Source organism: Bufo bufo, chromosome 8, assembly GCF_905171765.1.
Source record: "Bufo bufo chromosome 8, aBufBuf1.1, whole genome shotgun sequence".
NCBI classification, from domain to species: Eukaryota; Metazoa; Chordata; class Amphibia; order Anura; family Bufonidae; genus Bufo; species Bufo bufo.
The window spans coordinates 180,596,939-180,616,231 of record NC_053396.1 but is presented as its reverse complement, the minus strand read 5'-3'; the positions used below and the strand labels follow the sequence as shown (position 1 = coordinate 180,616,231).

Genomic DNA, 19,293 nt, shown 5'->3' with positions numbered 1-19,293 from the left:
GCGGGCATCCACCTCGCGGCCTGTGTGGCGGGCATCCACCTCGCGGCCTGTGTGGCGGGCATCCACCTCGCGGCCTGTGTGGCGGGCATCCACCTCGCGGCCTGTGTGGCGGGCATCCACCTCGCGGCCTGTGTGGCGGGCATCCACCTCGCGGCCTGTGTGGCGGGCATCCACCTCGCGGCCTGTGTGGCGGGCATCCACCTCGCGGCCTGTGTGGCGGGCATCCACCTCGCGGCCTGTGTGGCGGGCATCCACCTCGCGGCCTGTGTGGCGGGCATCCACCTCGCGGCCTGTGTGGCGGGCATCCACCTCGCGGCCTGTGTGGCGGGCATCCACCTCGCGGCCTGTGTGGCGGGCATCCACCTCGCGGCCTGTGTGGCGGGCATCCACCTCGCGGCCTGTGTGGCGGGCATCCACCTCGCGGCCTGTGTGGCGGGCATCCACCTCGCGGCCTGTGTGGCGGGCATCCACCTCGCGGCCTGTGTGGCGGGCATCCACCTCGCGGCCTGTGTGGCGGGCATCCACCTCGCGGCCTGTGTGGCCTGCATCCACCTCGCGGCCTGTGTGGCCTGCATCCACCTCGCGGCCTGTGTGGCCTGCATCCACCTCGCGGCCTGTGTGGCCTGCATCCACCTCGCGGCCTGTGTGGCCTGCATCCACCTCGCGGCCTGTGTGGCGTGCATCCACCTCGCGGCCTGTGTGGCGTGCATCCACCTCGCGGCCTGTGTGGCGTGGATCCACCTCGCGGCCTGTGTGGCGTGGATCCACCTCGCGGCCTGTGTGGCGTGGATCCACCTCGCGGCCTGTGTGGCGTGGATCCACCTCGCGGCCTGTGTGGCGTGGATCCACCTCGCGGCCTGTGTGGCGTGGATCCACCTCGCGGCCTGTGTGGCGTGGATCCACCTCGCGGCCTGTGTGGCGTGGATCCACCTCGCGGCCTGTGTGGCGTGGATCCACCTCGCGGCCTGTGTGGCGTGGATCCACCTCGCGGCCTGTGTGGCGTGGATCCACCTCGCGGCCTGTGTGGCGTGGATCCACCTCGCGGCCTGTGTGGCGTGGATCCACCTCGCGGCCTGTGTGGCGTGGATCCACCTCGCGGCCTGTGTGGCCTGCATCCACCTCGCGGCCTGTGTGGCCTGCATCCACCTCGCGGCCTGTGTGGCGTGGATCCACCTCGCGGCCTGTGTGGCGTGGATCCACCTCGCGGCCGCAGACAGTCTCTAGCAGGTAGCCAGTGATTGGCTGCAGCAGTCATGTGCGTGTACAGCACATCATAACTGCAGCAATGTGATTGATGATCGGAGCGACGACAGTGAGGGATTCACCTGGTTACGTTTTAGTTTATCATATTCCCTGCTTTTAGTTAGGTTTTCCAAAATGTTGTAAAATTAAGCAGAGGGCAGCACAGAATTAAACAAACCAAAAATAGCCAAAAAAAACAAAACGCAAAACCCTTTCTTCCCTTTTAAGGGTCCATTCACACGTCCGTAACGTGTTTTCCGGATACACGAATCCGCAAAACACGGACACGGCAATGTGCGTTCCGCATTTTGCAGACCGCACATCGCCGGCACTGATAGAATATGCCTATTCTTGTCTGCAATTGCGGACAAGAATAGGACATGTTCTATTTTTTTCGGGAACGGAAGTGCAGGCCCGCATTTCCGGAGCCGGGCTGCACATTGTGCGGCCCCATAGAAATGAATGAGTCCGCAATTCCGTTCCGCAAAATGCGGAACGAAATTGTGGACGTGTGAATGGGGCCTTAGAATGCTGCTCTGTTCCCCACCGGGCCTGCAGTCGTCATATGCCATTCATTGTTCCCATGGCCGATGCAGCCAGTCTCTTGCCTCGGCGGTGAGGGACCAGATGGAATTTTTAAAAGTTAGTAAGGTTGCATTTTATTTATTTTTTTACTTTAATTTACACTGCTTCTTGCCTAATTTCACAAAAATCTAGAACCTATTTGGAAATCCTGGACAACCCATTTGACTCCTCCTATATTCAGATGTTACTTTGTGGATATATATAGCAGTGTTATTTGCATATTGTATGGTAGTATTATTTAGACACTATATGGCGGTATTATTAGAGCATTGAATGGAATACATGTTTAAAACTGTCGATCAGAGCGGCCTTGTTGCCCAAGCCCTTGTTTTATACATAACCAGCCCTGTCAAAGGCTGCCTGAAAGCGGAGCTTCACTTTATGGAAAAGTGGTTGTCTACTTTAAGCAGAGCCGAGACGGTGTAACAGCTCTGCTACATAGCGCTGTGGCACATTAACACATGTGCCGTGGCCTTTCATCCATTATACATGGCACCGATCCTTGAACATGTAAAGATTACATCACTTTATAGCCTCTTTTGTAAGCCCCGCTGACGGGGTATATAAGGAGATATTAATTATACAGGATGACCTACTCTTGAAAAACTGGCACAGCGTGTGCCAGGGAGTCCGCTGAGGCAGGTGTGACAAGGGCGGAGATGCCCACAGGGCCCTGAGAGACTTTCACCTGTGTCTGCAGTTTTTCATATGAGATAATTTCATGCATACAGGCCGGTGAGTTATCCGGAGACGCCGCATGTCGCCACATCCCCAACAGCCGTCGACAAAGTGCAGCCGTACAGACACCAGTCTGGGAGCTTCTCTACACCAGCGTCTACTGGGGCCGGATACAGCCGCTATAAACCCACTGCGGACAGGTGAGGGCCGCGCCGCTGTGCACAATGCGTTGTGACCTCAATCTGTCATGTAATTAAGGTGTGCAGAAGTCTACCTGGTTTTCATTCTACAGGTTAGAAGGGTAGGAACAGTATAAACCTCTTACTGCAGGTGCAGATGTAGCAGAGATGAGTTTTTCTTGCATCAGTTTTCCATAGGGCTGCAAACAGGTAATCCTATTAAATTATCTTGTAGAGGTTTCCCAAGAGTATAATATTGATGGCCTATGCTCAAGATAGGTCATCAATATTTGATTGGTGGGGGTCCGACTCCCTGCACCCCTAACGATCACCTGTTATGGAAAGAGGCCGCAGTGCTCGGAGTGCTGCAGCCTCTTCCTAGGCCAGGGATGTCACATTCATCAGTCGCACAGCCTAAGTGCAGCTCAGTCCCTTTCAAGTGAATGGGCCTGGGCTGCAATACCAAGCACAGCCACTAGACAGTGTACGGCGCTGTAAGGAGGCTGGGGGTTAGACACCCAACGATTAGATATTGATGGCCTATCTTGAGGATAGGTCATCAATTTTCTAAGCCCAGAAAACCTCTTTAAGGGTCCCTTCACACGTCCGCAACTGTTTTGCGGTCCGCAAATTGCAGATCCACAAAACACGGACACCGGCCATGTGCATTCTGCATTTTGCGGAACATGTTCTATTTATAGGACATGTTCTATTTTTTTTTTTGCGGGGCCGCGGAATGGAAGTGCGGATGCGGACAGCACACTGTGCTGTCTGCATCTTTTGCGGCCCCATTGAAAATGAATGGGTCCGCACCCGTTCCGCAATATTGCAGAACTCATGCGGACCCATTTTGCAGACGTGTAAATGGACCCTAAAGGGGTTTTCCAGGACTTAGATATCGATGACCTATTCTCGATATAGATCGTGGCGGTCTGATACTTTGAATCCCCACCGATCAACTGTTTCGTGCTGCCCCGGGTATCATAAACTATAAAGTGGACACAACGCTGGATTTCAGCACTGTCATACTGCAGCTCATTTCCTATTCACTTGAACAGGAGCTGAGCTGCAGTACCCCAGCATGGCCACTGCAGTGTGTGGAGCTGTCTGCTTCTGGCTTCTTACACTGTATAACTGGTGTCAGTGGCTGCCCGAATCAGGTGGGGTGCCACGTGTCAGACCGCCACTGATCTGATATTGATGACCTTTCCTTAGAATAGATCATTAATATCTAAGTCCTGGAAAACCCCTTTAAATGCTATGGACACCTTTTGAGAAGAACAAAATTATTTTTATATACGTGAGTGATTATCTTCTGTTAGGGTGCATTCACACGACAGTATTTTTGGCGCCGCATCACGGAACGGGTGCGGACCCATTTATTTCAATGGGGCTGCTAAAGATGCGGACAGCACACAATGTCAAAGCGTGCCCTATTCTTGTCCGCAATCGCGGACAAGAATAGGCAATTCTATCATAGGGCCGGCTACATTCACACGGCCGGTATCCATGTTTGGCGGATCCTCAAGTTGCGGACCGCAAAACACATACGGTGGTGTGAATGTAGCCTTAGAAAAATAAAAAGTTGCACTGAGTTTCAGGCTGTAATCTTCCTTCATTCACTTTCAGACCCTCTTAATATTCAGTTTGTAACCTGCTCCTAATTTCCGACTTTTCTCATGTGGATGTGAGGTCTGTGCGCTGCCTTCCTCCTGCAAACCGCCTTGTGTGTACGCTTTCCGCCTCGCCTGCCGCCTTCATTAGGCTCTTTCCTCTCTCTTCGCACTCTGATCTGCTGTGTACAACCACCTCCCCCTCCCTGCTGCTTTTTCTAACCGTCTAAGAGAAGATGGGGGAACTCTGACGGATAGATGTCAGATTCAGCTGCACCAGCAGCTAAATGGAGGATTTCTACGCACTCTGCAGAAGCAAAGTGGTAGAAAATCTTTAATGAAGTCTATTTAGAAAGTGGTTTCTACAATAAAAATAAAATAAAAATCTGTGCAAAGATGCCACAGTGGGCGACCATAGTGCACAGACGTGAAAATGACCATATTCTCCTGCTACATCTACAGTTTAGGTGTGGACGTTCTCCAGGACAGTGTGTTGTTTTTTTTGGGCGCAGGATAAGCCGTGCGTTGCATCTGCACTCGTTTTTTCAAGGCATTTAGTGCTTATGTCTATGATGCTATCGGCACTGAATTGAGTGCTGGATTTTAGGCTGCTTTCTCAGGTAATGTCCGCGTGTATTTCATACATATCCATAGGCATTCACAAGCGAGGCCATTAGCGTGTCCTCTATTATGTCAGTAGTCATACATATACATACAAAGTTGTTGTGTATATATATATATATATATATATATATATATAATGTGTGTGTGTTTTCCAGGTGTATACCTCGGGACCTTGTTAAAAAAAAAAAAAAAAAAAATATTTGGGTTTAGGGACCTTCCGAGGTATACATCTGGAAAACCATATATATATATCTCAGATTGACACTAAAAAAGCAGAATACAGCAAGATATGATGCACTTTCCCCAATAGAACTGGTACCACAACTTCTGTGTTTGGACCTCGATACTTCTGGGCCATTAGACAAGTGCCTGGGACTGTTTTTTCAGCCATATAATTGAATGGAGGAATTATAATTTTACCACTCGTGCGATCTCTTCCAGGTTTGGCACCCCGCAGCGTACCATTCTACAAGCAGAGTCCTATGGGGCACAGGATGGCTTGTCCAGTCAGGAGATGGCCGTAGATAGACAAAAACCAGGTGAGAGATCCGACAAGTGGAGAGTAATGTCCGCTTCTGTCCCACCCCGTGTGCTTCGTCCTATGTCAGGGTGTCTTTGGTAATGGACAGTTTTGGGGTTTCTAAAACTAAACATGCGAACAGTCCCTAAAGTCGCACTCTTTTTTTAGACCTGGACTACGTGGCTACATGTGTTGCGTGACTGAAAAGTAGCACAATGGTTTTTGTTATGATAGTCGATAGTGTCGGAATGGGAATCGGAAACTTGGATGGTTTTTTTTTGTGACTGTCGCATTGTGACACCATTGACCATCATTACACAAATTGTCGTGTGACACATGTCGGTGTGCAGCCCTAGCCTTAGGCCTCATTCACATCTTCATTTAGGAGATCCAGCTGCATGGTCTGGTGCAAATAATTGCTGTTGGCCGGAAAAAAAAAAAAAAGTTCCATGCAACGGTTTTTGTCCGGCCAAACCCCGCCGGACCTTATTGCAGTCAATGGGGATCTGGCAGTGAAGTAGAGGCTCCGGCTCTGTGCCGGAACAGCCTAACGGAGATGTGAACAAGGCCTTACTGTTGTCCACATTTGGTCAGAACAGTTACACCTGTCCATGTCCTGGAGGTCTTTTACGCTGCATTGAGCACTAGGAGAGATTTTGCCAGAAAACTGCAGAATTTTGTATTTGCAGCACCATCTAGTGGTGCGTTTGGGTGGGGCAGTAGAAGGCCTCGTCTCTTCCAAATGTGATGGTCGTGTTACTTGTACTGTACCTTGTGTAGCTAATTTAATTACTGCAACCACTTAGAAATCTTCATCCAAAGCAAACCAAGAATGGCTTAAAGTTTACCCTTTTATGGTACATTCATTTACTTAACTTTAGCAAAAACTGCACAGTCCTGTGGCTAAGACGTAAACTTGCAAAAGGGACTTGGTGTGAATATTTGGTCTGCTGATTGACAGTAACTGCCGTAGGGATTCTGTAAAAGACTGTGTGTTTAGTAGAATTCATAGAAGGACATGGCCGATCATGTGAGTTGCCTTCTTTGCATCATGTGATGAATGCTTCGCGTATGTCCGGCTGCTTCTTGTACATACTATTACAGACCAGTAAGGGAGCGAGCATCGTGTGCGGCTTGGAGGTAAGGATTGTAGGTGGTTTATGACGTTTGTGAGTGAAGCATGGTCGACCATTTGTAATAGAAGATGTAGGTGAGACGGCCTGTGGTGTGCATGGATGGACTATTCGGGCTGTGTCCAGTGCAGGAATGTGCGAGCGTGATCCTCCGTTCTGGGCACTGCTAGTCTTGCTGTGTGCCTCAACATGGCCTTATTGCTACAGAATCCTAGTGACGACGTAAAGCTGTCAGTATAATTCTGTAGCAGTAAGGTCATGCAGAGACACACAGCGTTATAAATCTGTATAATGCTGTGCACTCCTACAAGACGAGCAGTGTCCAGAACGGAGGATCGCGCTCATACTGGACATGCTCGTGTGAAACAACCGTTATGGGATTCCAGACAGCTACTGCGATGGTTGCAAATCTGACCAAAAATGCCGACTGGCGACGTGGATTTTATATTCATATTGCCAGTTGTAACTTCCTGCACAGATGCACAAGCAATGGGTTTCCTATTAGATATTATTAGGCATTGGACGAGGAAATTTGTCTCTAAGGTTCTTGCAAGATCGCTTGCTTTATTTCTCAGACCAGTATGTGTGGAGGGTGGATGGTGGGAGAACAGACGAAGCAGACTGCCAGAATCGGACGTGGGAGTCTATTCTAGTTATCTGGGCTCTGGTGTGTTCCCTCATTCCAGAACAAGATTCTCAATAAATTCAGCAGGTGTCTATATGGAGGGAATGTTTTTTATATGTATACACCAGGCATGCATCTATTCCAAGAACTTTGTGTTATGCCATTCCTCTGTTATTCCTACTACAAACGTATGAATAAATGAACAGCTGGATGTTAGGAGTTGGAGGTGTCACTGCACGCTGTCAGGCTGTGCAGGGATAAACCCCTTTGGCAAGGAAAATGATAACACCCAGTTGTCAATTTAGGCCCCTTTCAGACAAGCGAGTGTCACACTCCGGACTCGCAGGGTGAATATGCAACAGCGCCCTTCCTGCCCTTCCAGCACTGCTAGGGTCGCATAGCGTTATATTAATTTATGATGCTATGTAACCCTTAGCGGTCTGGAATGTATTGGATAACACTGACCTAATGCTGTCAGTGTTATCCAATACATTCCAGAACTGTAAGGGTTGTATAACATCATAAATCAATATAATGCTATGCGACCTCGGCAGTGCTGGGAGGTCTCCCGGACACATACTGCGAGTTCAATGCGTGGGGCTCGCTTGTGTGAAAGGGGCCTTAGTCATACATTTCTGGGAAGAGTAACGGAGAGTTCAGTAAACCACGTATTCCATAAACCATGTCAGGAGAGGTGACAAGTCGTCTTTAAAATAATCTTACAGTCAGGAAAAGTGATGTCATTACATTAGGATATGCCATGCACTTTGGGATCTGTTCGGGCTCGAGCTCTGGGACCCCCCACCGATCCTGAAAATGGACAGGCTGCAGCGTTTTATCGCCTTTGTGGTCATTTCCTGCAGAGCGATGCTCCGCTCACCCACTGTGCAGGGGAACTGGGGCACAGCTGTAGACTACATGCCAAGGGGTGCGGGGTCCCCCACTGTGCAGGGGAAATGGGGCACAGCTGTAGACTACATGCCAAGGGGTGCGGGGTCCCCCACTGTGCAGGGGGACTGGGGCACAGCTGTAGACTACATGCCAAGGGGTGCGGGGTCCCCCACTGTGCAGGGGAACTGGGGCACAGCTGTAGACTACATGCCAAGGGGTGCGGGGTCCCCCACTGTGCAGGGGGACTGGGGCACAGCTGTAGACTACATGCCAAGGGGTGCGGGGTCCCCCACTGTGCAGGGGGACTGGGGCACAGCTGTAGACTACATGCCAAGGGGTGCGGGGTCCCCCACTGTGCAGGGGGACTGCGGCACAGCTGTAGACTACATGCCAAGGGGTGCGGGGTCCCCCACTGTGCAGGGGGACTGGGTCACAGCTGTAGACTACATGCCAAGGGGTGCGGGGTCCCCCACTGTGCAGGGGGACTGGGTCACAGCTGTAGACTACATGCCAAGGGGTGCGGGGTCCCCCACTGTGCAGGGGGACTGCGGCACAACTGTAGACTACATGCCAAGGGGTGCGGGGTCCCCCACTGTGCAGGGGGACTGGGGCACAGCTGTAGACTACATGCCAAGGGCTGCGGGGTCCCCCACTGTGCAGGGGAACTGGGGCACAGCTGTAGACTACATGCAAAGGGGTGCGGGTTTCAAAACCGAAAACCCACACGGTTCTTTGTGAAGATTTCTGTGCATTTCTGCACTAAAAACTGCATGTTTTTCTTGTGGTTTTGGGTGCAGATTAGATGGTGATTTTCAACAAATTTCATCCTTTGAGAAGGGTGAAATCTGCACAAAAACCGCAGAAACCATTGACATGCTGCAGATTTCAAAGTCTTCACGGCCGGTCAATTACCACTCCGTGGGGGATGGCGGGGGGGGGGGGGGGGGGGGTGGAGCACAGTGTACATAAGCTTGTCTAATCTCATACACTTTGCTGGTACTGTACAACGCTGCGGTTTTTCCACGCTGGAAAACCGCACATAATCGGCAACCTGTGCAGGTAAAAGCAGTGAATTGGAAGGGGTCAGAGGTGAACCCCTAACATTCATAAAGTTAATGGCTTATCCTAGCAAAAGAAAAGCTGGAAACCCACTTTAAGACCCCTCTGGTATTTTCTCTGCACAGTGCCAGCCAAAAAACGGCTTCATTCCAATTTGTGGGGGCTCGGCACCCCCCCCTCTGATTTAAAATACCCCTCAATGATTTTTTACTGAAAAATATTGCCACTTTCTCATATATGTTGCGTCTTAAATCCTCGTCGCTTTTAAGATCTCGGCCTGCTGCCAAAGGGTAGAAAAATTACTAATAAAGCTGAAAAGCTGTACAGACCCGAGCCCTCTCCCCTCTGAGGGTTTGCTGCAGCGTCAACCTGTCTATGCAGGCTCCGGTTTTCGGAATCCATGATTTTGTCGAGACGCCTGGATGACATCTCCCCAGCAGCTTACTGAGTACTTTGCATGAAGGTCTAGGTGCGTTCAGAAGGGAGGATGTTGTATCCTGTTATTGCAGTGCTGACTTGGGCTTTCATTATCTTTCACGCTGGCAGGCACATTGGTAATGACAGCCGTACACTAGTTCACGTGTCATCTCTGTCTCTGTGGAGAAGGTGAACATCAGACTCGGCTGTAGATGTAGAACCTCAGTGTAAATCACGTCACGAGATCAGTCTCCAGCACCCAGCCCCCATCACCATCCTCTTTAATTAACACTCAGCTTCTAATTATTCGCTGACGTTCCTGCTGCAAGGTGCATGTGACGACATTATTTCTCTTTACAGAACCTCTGTGGCACATCCCATCGCAGCCCCGAGTCAGTGTGACCAAGAGACCTAACAGACAGGAGCTGGCTGGCAAGAGTTCTCCTCACCGCCATTCAAGGGTAAGTACCCAGGTATGTGATCCTGCTGTTCATACCTGCGCACAGCGTGAGTTACATGTTTGGTTTGCCTACAGGGAGAGGCCCAGTATTCTAGTCACTCCAGCAGTAACACCTTGTCCAGCACGGCCTCCAGTAACCAGAGTGACGAGCGGTGGTTCGATCCCCAAGAGCAGCCGGATATAGACCTGGAGCCCCTTTTTAAGGGCACGTCGAATGACAGTGGCATCGACACTTCCCTGCCCAATTTTGCGCACTCTAAGCCAGCCAGGCCAACTCCCCGTCGAGAGAAAGTGCAGAAACCCATGGCGTGCTCCACTTACCCCGGCATGCATGAGAGCAGCTCTCGGGACAAGAGGAAAGATCAGATGTCCTCTGGAAAAGGTTACAGACCCAAAATGTATCCGCCTGGTAACGGTGCAGCTGAAGCCTTCAATGACTCAAGGTAAAGAGCCCACTGTGAATATAATGTCCATTGCAATATATGTCGCCCCCTCCTCGGGGGTCTTTGACGATCGTTGTGAACCTTCTCCATCTTCCGGCTCTGTAAAACAGGGATGCCAAACTGATGGCCCTTCAGCTGTTGCAAAACTACAACTTCCATCGCGCCCAGATAGCCTACAGCTAATAGGATATGCTGGGAGTTGTAGTTTTGCAACAGCTGGAGGGTCACAAGTTTGTCACCCCTGTTGTAAAATGACCCCACCTGAATAACGTCCGTGGGCCACCTGTTTTTCTCACAGACCCATTCGTTTAAATGAGTGAGTCATGCGGGAGATCTGAGCTGGATGGTGCATGCTGGTGAAAATTTCGTGTGAGTTGCCCTGTTGCCTTTATGGGTCAGTCTTCAGCCCATCATTCATCTTAATGAGCACTTACACTTCATAGCAAGTGTTCACTGTGTGTTTACTTACTGAAAAGTCGATGCATGGAAGTCACGTGAGTTACAGGGGGCTATTACATTGTACTGTCCACTGTGGAGGAGATTAGACCCTGTATTGTACAGTGTGGAGGAGATCAGACCCTGTATTGTACAGTGTGGAGGAGATCAGACCCTGTATTGTACAGTGTGGAGGAGATCAGACCCTGTATTGTACGGTGTGGAGGAGATCAGACCCTGTATTGTACAGTGTGGAGGAGATCAGACCCTGTATTGTACAGTGTGGAGGAGATCAGACCCTGTATTGTACAGTGTGGAGGAGATCAGACCCTGTATTGTACGGTGTGGAGGAGATCAGACCCTGTATTGTACGGTGTGGAGGAGATCAGACCCTGTATTGTACGGTGTGGAGGAGATCAGACCCTGTATTGTACGGTGTGGAGGAGATCAGACCCTGTATTGTACAGTGTGGAGATGAGATCTAGAGATGAGCGAATTTCATATTTTGAATAAGTTCACGCTTCGTTTGGTGGTAAAAGCAAAATTGCGTTATCGATTTCGTTACCACGGACCATAACGCAATTCTACGATGGAACGCCTTTAGAGACATTCAGTTATTCATTCCGTCATAATAGAAGTCTATGGGCTGCATAACGAATCCGTCCTGTTTCAGTTATGCAGGAGAGGACTCCCCTACAGGACGGATCCGTTATGCAGCCCATGTGGATTGTTTCTCCCATTGCATCCAGAGACTTCACCTCGCACACATTCCGTAGTGTTTGGAGGGACATCACATCATGAATTGTCCCCCATAGCAGCTGATCGCACCGCACTCAAAGGAAGCCCCATTTCATGTTATCATGTCTGTGCCCCGAACATCTCGTATAGTCTGTATGTCCAGTAGAGGGGAACTAAGCTCTTTTTTTGCTAGTTATGCAGAAATAAACTATGTAATATACAGAAATTACACTAATAATAATGGAATATATGTATTCTTTGCGCAAGCAGATCCAACGCGTATAAATCCCCTGACGGTTCCAGGAACCAGCAGATGTCACAGTCAAGCTCCTTCCAGCTCTCCAGCTCTGTGCCCAAATCTTTTTTCTCTCGTCAGAACGTGAGGAATAAGATCCCAGCTGGCTGGAAAAAGCCAGAGGAAACACCACAAAGGCCAACCACATTTACAGACCCCAAAAAGTAAGTGCATCACAGCGTATGCTGCGTTTGGGGCTTCCTGTCTTAAAATATTCATCGTTACCTCCTCCGCTTCCATTCCCAGCAGTAGCTCCGGTCTCCTGTGATGTTTGCACTGCAATCACCGCAAGCACACATACACTAGTCATAATTGACGGCCCCCTCACCTTCCAATAGTGATCCGAACAGGGCCCCCTACTTCCTCAGCAGCTGCTTCAAGCCACCCCCCAACTAATCACAGCAAGTTTTCTCCCATGTACTCACCTTTTGCATACTCCAGCAATGTATGTCAGAAAGCTACATGTAAGTAGCCTGCTGACGACTGCTGTACTTGCCTTCCTGCATCGGTCACCACCAGGTCCAGTGCCTAACATTGATGCCCGCCGGAGTAATGTGAGTGGGTAGCATAATGGATCGTGAAGCCATGTTCGCATCTGATGGATGCAGACTCTGCGCGCAGCGACAGATCCCTCACTGACCACTTTTACTTAGCAGCCATCTCCAATCAGTCCACAGTCTAATGTAATAGGTTCCCCCTCCGATCAGTCCACAGTCTAGGCAAGTGTAATAGCTAACGTCTACAATCCGTCCAGTCTGGTGTAATAGCTGCTGACTCCGATCAGTCCGGTGTCCAGTGTAATAGCTGCTGCCACCGATCAGTCCTCAGTGTAATGTAATAGCTGCCGCCATCTAGTGTAATAGCTGCAGCCTCTGATCAGTACGCAGTCTAGTTTAATAGCTGCCGCCACTGATCAGTCCGCAGTCTAGTGTAATAGCTGCCCCCTCTGATCAGTACGCAGTCCAGTGTAATAGCTGCCCCATCTGATCAGTACGCAGTCTAGTGTAATAGCTGCAGCCACTGATCAGTACGCAGTCTAGTGTAATAGCTGCCCCCTCTGATCAGTCCGCAGTCTAGTGTAATAGCTGCCCCCTCTGATCAGTACGCAGTCCAGTGTAATAGCTGCCCCATCTGATCAGTACGCAGTCTAGTGTAATAGCTGCAGCCACTGATCAGTACGCAGTCTAGTGTAATAGCTGCCCCCTCTGATCAGTCCGCAGTCTAGTGTAATAGCTGCCCCCTCTGATCAGTACGCAGTCCAGTGTAATAGCTGCCCCATCTGATCAGTACGCAGTCTAGTGTAATAGCTGCAGCCACTGATCAGTACGCAGTCTAGTGTAATAGCTGCTCCCTCTGATCAGTACGCAGTCTAGTGTAATAGCTGCCCCCTCTGATCAGTACGCAGTCTAGTGTAATAGCTGCCCCCTCTGATCAGTACGCAGTCTAGTGTAATAGCTGCCCCCTCTGATCAGTCCACAGTCTAGTGTAATAGCTGCAGCCACTGATCAGTACGCAGTCTAGTGTAATAGCTGCAGCCACTGATCAGTACGCAGTCTAGTGTAATAGCTGCCCCCTCTGATCAGTCCGCAGTCTAGTGTAATAGCTGCCGCCACTGATCAGTACGCAGTCTAGTGTAATAGCTGCCCCCTCTGATCAGTACGCAGTCTAGTGTAATAGCTGCCCCCTCTGATCAGTCCGCAGTCTAGTTTAATAGCTGCCGCCACTGATCAGTCCGCAGTCTAGTGTAATAGCTGCCCCCTCTGATCAGTCCGCAGTCTAGTGTAATAGCTGCCCCCTCTGATCAGTCCGCAGTCTAGTGTAATAGCTGCAGCCTCTGATCAGTACGCAGTCTAGTGTAATAGCTGCCCCCTCTGATCAGTACGCAGTCTAGTGTAATAGCTGCCCCCTCTGATCAGTCCGCAGTCTAGTGTAATAGCTGCCCCCTCTGATCAGTACGCAGTCCAGTGTAATAGCTGCCCCCTCTGATCAGTCCGCAGTCCAGTGTAATAGCTGCCCCCTCTGATCAGTACGCAGTCCAGTGTAATAGCTGCCCCCTCTGATCAGTACGCAGTCCAGTGTAATAGCTGCCCCCTCTGATCAGTCCGCAGACTAGTGTAATAGCTGCCCGATCAGTCCGCAGACTAGTGTAATAGCTGCCCCCTCTGATCAGTCCGCAGTCTAGTGTAATAGCTGCCCCCTCTGATCAGTCCGCAGTCTAGTGTAATAGCTGCCCCCTCTGATCAGTACGCAGTCCAGTGTAATAGCTGCCCCCTCTGATCAGTCCGCAGTCTAGTGTAATAGCTGCAGCCTCTGATCAGTCCGCAGTCTAGTGTAATAGCTGCCCGATCAGTCCGCAGACTAGTGTAATAGCTGCCCCCTCTGATCAGTACGCAGTCTAGTGTAATAGCTGCCCGATCAGTCCGCAGACTAGTGTAATAGCTGCTGCCTCTGATCAGTCCGCAGTCTAGTGTAATAGCTGCCCCCTCTGATCAGTACGCAGTCCAGTGTAATAGCTGCCCCCTCTGATCAGTCCGCAGACTAGTGTAATAGCTGCCCGATCAGTCCGCAGACTAGTGTAATAGCTGCCCTCTCTGATCAGTACGCAGTCTAGTGTAATAGCTGCCCCCTCTGATCAGTACGCAGTCTAGTGTAATAGCTGCCCCCTCTGATCAGTACGCAGTCTAGTGTAATACTGCCCCCTCTGATCAGTCCGCAGTCTAGTGTAATAGCTGCCCCCTCTGATCAGTCCGCAGTCTAGTGTAATAGCTGCCCCCTCTGATCAGTACGCAGTCCAGTGTAATAGCTGCCCCCTCTGATCAGTCCGCAGTCTAGTGTAATAGCTGCAGCCTCTGATCAGTACGCAGTCTAGTGTAATAGCTGCCCCCTCTGATCAGTACGCAGTCTAGTGTAATAGCTGCCCCCTCTGATCAGTACGCAGTCTAGTGTAATAGCTGCAGCCACTGATCAGTACGCAGTCTAGTGTAATAGCTGCAGCCACTGATCAGTCCGCAGTCTAGTGTAATAGCTGCCCCCTCTGATCAGTCCGCAGTCTAGTGTAATAGCTGCCCCCTCTGATCAGTACGCAGTCTAGTGTAATAGCTGCCCCCTCTGATCAGTACGCAGTCTAGTGTAATAGCTGCCCCCTCTGATCAGTACGCAGTCTAGTGTAATAGCTTCCCCCTCTGATCAGTACGCAGTCTAGTGTAATAGCTGCCCCCTCTGATCAGTCCGCAGTCTAGTGTAATAGCTGCAGCCTCTGATCAGTACGCAGTCTAGTGTAATAGCTGCAGCCACTGATCAGTCCGCAGTCTAGTGTAATAGCTGCCCCCTCTGATCAGTCCGCAGTCTAGTGTAATAGCTGCAGCCACTGATCAGTACGCAGTCCAGTGTAATAGCTGCAGCCTCTGATCAGTCCGCAGTCTAGTGTAATAGCTGCAGCCTCTGATCAGTCCGCAGTCTAGTGTAATAGCTGCCCCCTCTGATCAGTACGCAGTCTAGTGTAATAGCTGCAGCCACTGATCAGTACGCAGTCTAGTTTAATAGCTGCCCCCTCTGATCAGTACGCAGTCTAGTTTAATAGCTGCCGCCACTGATCAGTACGCAGTCTAGTGTACTAGCTGCCCCCTCTGATCAGTACGCAGTCTAGTGTAATAGCTGCCCCCTCTGATCAGTCCGCAGTCTAGTGTGATAGGTCAGTTCCTAATATATGTGAATGGAACATGTGAAGAGAATAGCATAAGATTCCCTTTATCGCCAGCATTACTGTTCACTTCGGTAGTGTAAAGCCATCAGCAGTCTATTTCATGCTTGCTGATGGTATCCACATTTTTCCCTCCTCTTGGACTTGGAGGCCGACAACAACAACATAAAGGCGTATAAGTCATAGAAATATATCAGCATCTTGGTCTGCACTGAATGCCCCAAAAGTGTAACGTCACTTTAAATTGCCAACCACTTGGCGGAGTAGTACTAGCGTCACGTGATGAGACAGTTTGGAGCCCGGGGTTCTCCCAGTTGTCTGAAGTATTTAGGTCAGCAGTAAGAGACAAAAATGCTGGAGAGAGAGGATTAGAGGAACATCTGTCGTGTGTGTGCTGAAGCGCGGCAGCCTGTATATAGTATATACGTGTCTCTGCTGTGGATGTAACGTGGTGTCTGGGAGTTTTAACTCTTCCTCTTCTTTCCTTCCTTAGACAAGTAGATGTGAACACAAAGAACGTGTTTGGCCAGCCCCGGCTGCGGGCCTCACTGCGAGACCTCCGATCACCTCGCAAGAATTACAAGTCGACCATTGAGGATGATCTGAAGAGACTGATTATTATGGACAATCTGGGGCCGGAGCAGGAGCACGACTGCATGGTGAGACGACAGATGTCCCTGTCCTGGAAGATCACGGTGCTGGCACAGTCTGCTCTGCCCTTTGTAGTGCCAGTTATAGCTCTAGTTTTAGGTTCGCTGGCGTTTTTGTGACACTTTTTTTCGTCTCTGTTCACATCCGTTCTAGCAGGCAGTTATTTCTTTGACTCCGCTATCTCTTCATGGCCTGAGCTCGACTTCACGTACTTCCCTGATGACCTTTCCTTTCTCACTTTTTAGGCTAGATTCACATCACCCTTTCGTTTTCCATTCCTCTGATCCGACAGAGAACAGAAAACAATGGATGAATGGATCCTTTATTTGGAGCATCAGTTATGCTGCGTCAATTCTAGCGTCTAAAATAACGGATGGGAATGGCTAAAATGGATGCAAAATTAACTTAACTGAGCATAGCGGATGCTCAAAGTAAAGGATCCTTTTTTTTTTTGCTTTCTGTTCTTCTGACGGATCACAAGAGCCGAAAACAAAATGGTGATATGAACCCGGCCTTAGCAGTGTCCTCCATGACGTGTCAGATGCTTCTCGGACTTAAGACACAACTAGTGTTGAGCAAACTTGTGTTTTAAGTTCGGCGTCTAAAGTTCGGCTTCGGGTTATCGAAGAATCCCATTATAGATTCTAAATTCTGTTATGGTCTGTGGTAGCGGAATCCATAACGGGATTCTTCGAGAACCCAAACTTTAGACTTAAAACACAAGTTCGCTCAACACTAGTCAGCGCCTCACACATTGTTGTCAGACACAGGGTGGTATATATTAGGGTACGTCCAGACACAGGGTAATTTAGAAAATCCGTGGCTCTTCTGCCACGTCTGGCACTAACCTTACGCGATCCCTCTGTGTAGGGTATGGACTATGGTTAGATGATGGAGACTATGCTTTTGCAGGACATATGCCCCTGCTGTGAGTGATGCCAGGCGCTTTGGCTATGTATGTGGTGTGCAACAAATTGAGAAATGAAATTTCATTTTGAAGTCCTTCCAAAAAGGGTTGTCACATCAGCATGGCTTTTCTATATATGCTATTAGGGTACATGGATGTCATAGACCCATAGCGAAAGATAAGCTACGGCTGTGTGTAATAACTACATTTGACCGGCACTTAAAGGCAAAGTTAGATGTTTGGTGGAGGGGGGGGGGGGTCTCGACTTCCTTAAAGGGATCGTGTCACCTGTACTATGCTGCCTTCACTGAGGGCAGCATAATATAGTGACAGACCCAGCGGCCTGTCACTTCTCTCATGGCATTCGTTACTTTTACAGCACTGACATGCTAAACCTTGCAGCGCATGCCGGCGCAGCCAGGGAGATGAGTGATGAGAATCGCTAACTCTGCCCTCCCCCACCTCCTGACCGGCAGGTTTCTTTCCTATGAGAAAACAATGATTCCTTGTTTGGATAGTATTTTACATACGAGTGCTGCGTCCTCCAAGTGAGGTGGGTCTGGATCCAGATATAAGGGTGATGGGGGATTCACAACCTATTCTCCGGAGCGCCTTCCAATCAGTCACTGTAGACCTTCTCTAGACTCCCAGATATAAGAAAGGGACACCCGACAGTGAAGCAGCGCTAAATCACAGCTTTGCTGCCCCAGATTTATTTTACTTAGAAAGTAAAGGTTAAAAACATCATTTAAAGTAAGCAGTTGGATCTTCATAATGAAGCACCAGCATCTTCGGGGGCTTTATAGCCGGCGTTCTCTCATTACCGTCTTATAAATCCGCCCTATCTCCTCCCTCTGCTTTCATGATATCAAATTTAAAATCCTTAACACTAAAATAAAAACAGAAGAAAAAAATCTTCGGAAAAAAAAAAATCTAAAAAGACTGCCCGGACGGTATTTAAATATCGCATGATTTATTTTAATTTTTTTCGCCATTCTTGGGTTTCTTTCCTAAGCATAACAGGAACGAAACCTTGTCGGTCCGGAGGCGAGGTTAGAGAAGGTTCGGCATGTCAGTACTATAAAAGAGAGAAGTGACGGCCCTGAAATCAGCGGGTCTGTCACCTCGGGGAGGACAGCATAGTACAGGTGACAAGTTAGGGGTTGTTCGAGGTCTCAGTATTAATAGCATGTCCTTCAGCCATCAGTATTGTCATCTCAGACAATCCCTTTGCATTTTACTCTCATCTATTCCTGTGTGTTCTTTCTGTGCACCTGACTTTAATTTATTTTGTGTAGAGGATAATACTAGTAATGGCGCTGGGATGAGAATCCTGTATTTTTAATGCTCTCTCTTTACTCCTTCAGTCACCTCAGAAAGCCTTGCAGAGAACCCTTTCTGACGAGAGTCTGTGCAGTGGACGCAGAGATGCAGGATTCGCCTGCTCCCCGTCAGTGGACTCTGCCCGGGGCAGTGACGTCTTCTATAGCAACCCATATCCATCCAGTACTCTCCCTGTTCGCCGCCAGCTCCAGCCGGGAATGCCTGAGAAATCTGGTAAGAAGTAGAAAGAATTGTATAAGTAGACTTGTGTCTTTCTCCATGATACATTGTGTGCTAGAACAGATTTCTGCCGAGTGCATCTTGGTTACATTGTGCAGTCACGTAGCAGAGATATTATCTTTGCTCTTACTGTGAGACATTCTGGTCTCTGCCGGTGACGATCGCTCGCTGTGTATTAATGTTCTGATTGAAGAAATATTAGGATACATCCAGTGTAGTGGGATTGCTGCGGAAAATAATCAACGGGGAAACCTTCAGTGGCAGATCTGCACCAAATTGGGTGGATTTTGGTGCAGATTGTTTTGTGGCAGCGGAAAAATAATAAAAAAAATACTCCCCTCCCATGGCATTTCCCTGGCTCCCATGCTGGTCTCTGTAGAACCCTACCTCCTGCAAGGACATCTCGTCCTATGTGACCACTTCAGCCTGTGATTCCCTGCTGCTGGCACATGGGACGACGTAATCACTAGAGGTTGGATTCTGTAGAGACCAAAAAACGAAGTGCTGGGTTGAGGAGTAATTTTTTTCTTTTTTT

The 19,293-nt window shown here is 49.5% G+C and overlaps 1 protein-coding gene across 5 annotated transcripts in view; it reads left to right on the top strand.

Moving 5' to 3' along the window:
• The window catches only part of SIPA1L3 (signal induced proliferation associated 1 like 3), a 128,207-nt gene that overhangs the window by 104,454 nt on the left and 4,460 nt on the right, over window positions 1-19,293 (top strand). For 3 of the 5 annotated variants that reach the window (XM_040406132.1, XM_040406133.1, XM_040406134.1), the window contains 7 exons: window positions 2,559-2,705; window positions 5,363-5,460; window positions 9,927-10,027; window positions 10,102-10,469; window positions 11,913-12,101; window positions 16,131-16,296; window positions 18,563-18,752. In XM_040406132.1, coding sequence (XP_040262066.1) covers window positions 2,559-2,705; window positions 5,363-5,460; window positions 9,927-10,027; window positions 10,102-10,469; window positions 11,913-12,101; window positions 16,131-16,296; window positions 18,563-18,752 — 1,259 coding nt within the window. Of the gene's footprint in view, window positions 1-2,558; window positions 2,706-5,362; window positions 5,461-9,926; window positions 10,028-10,101; window positions 10,470-11,912; window positions 12,106-16,130; window positions 16,297-18,562; window positions 18,753-19,293 lie in introns of those variants that run through there. The other 2 variants (XM_040406136.1, XM_040406137.1) reach the window with 2 other exon arrangements.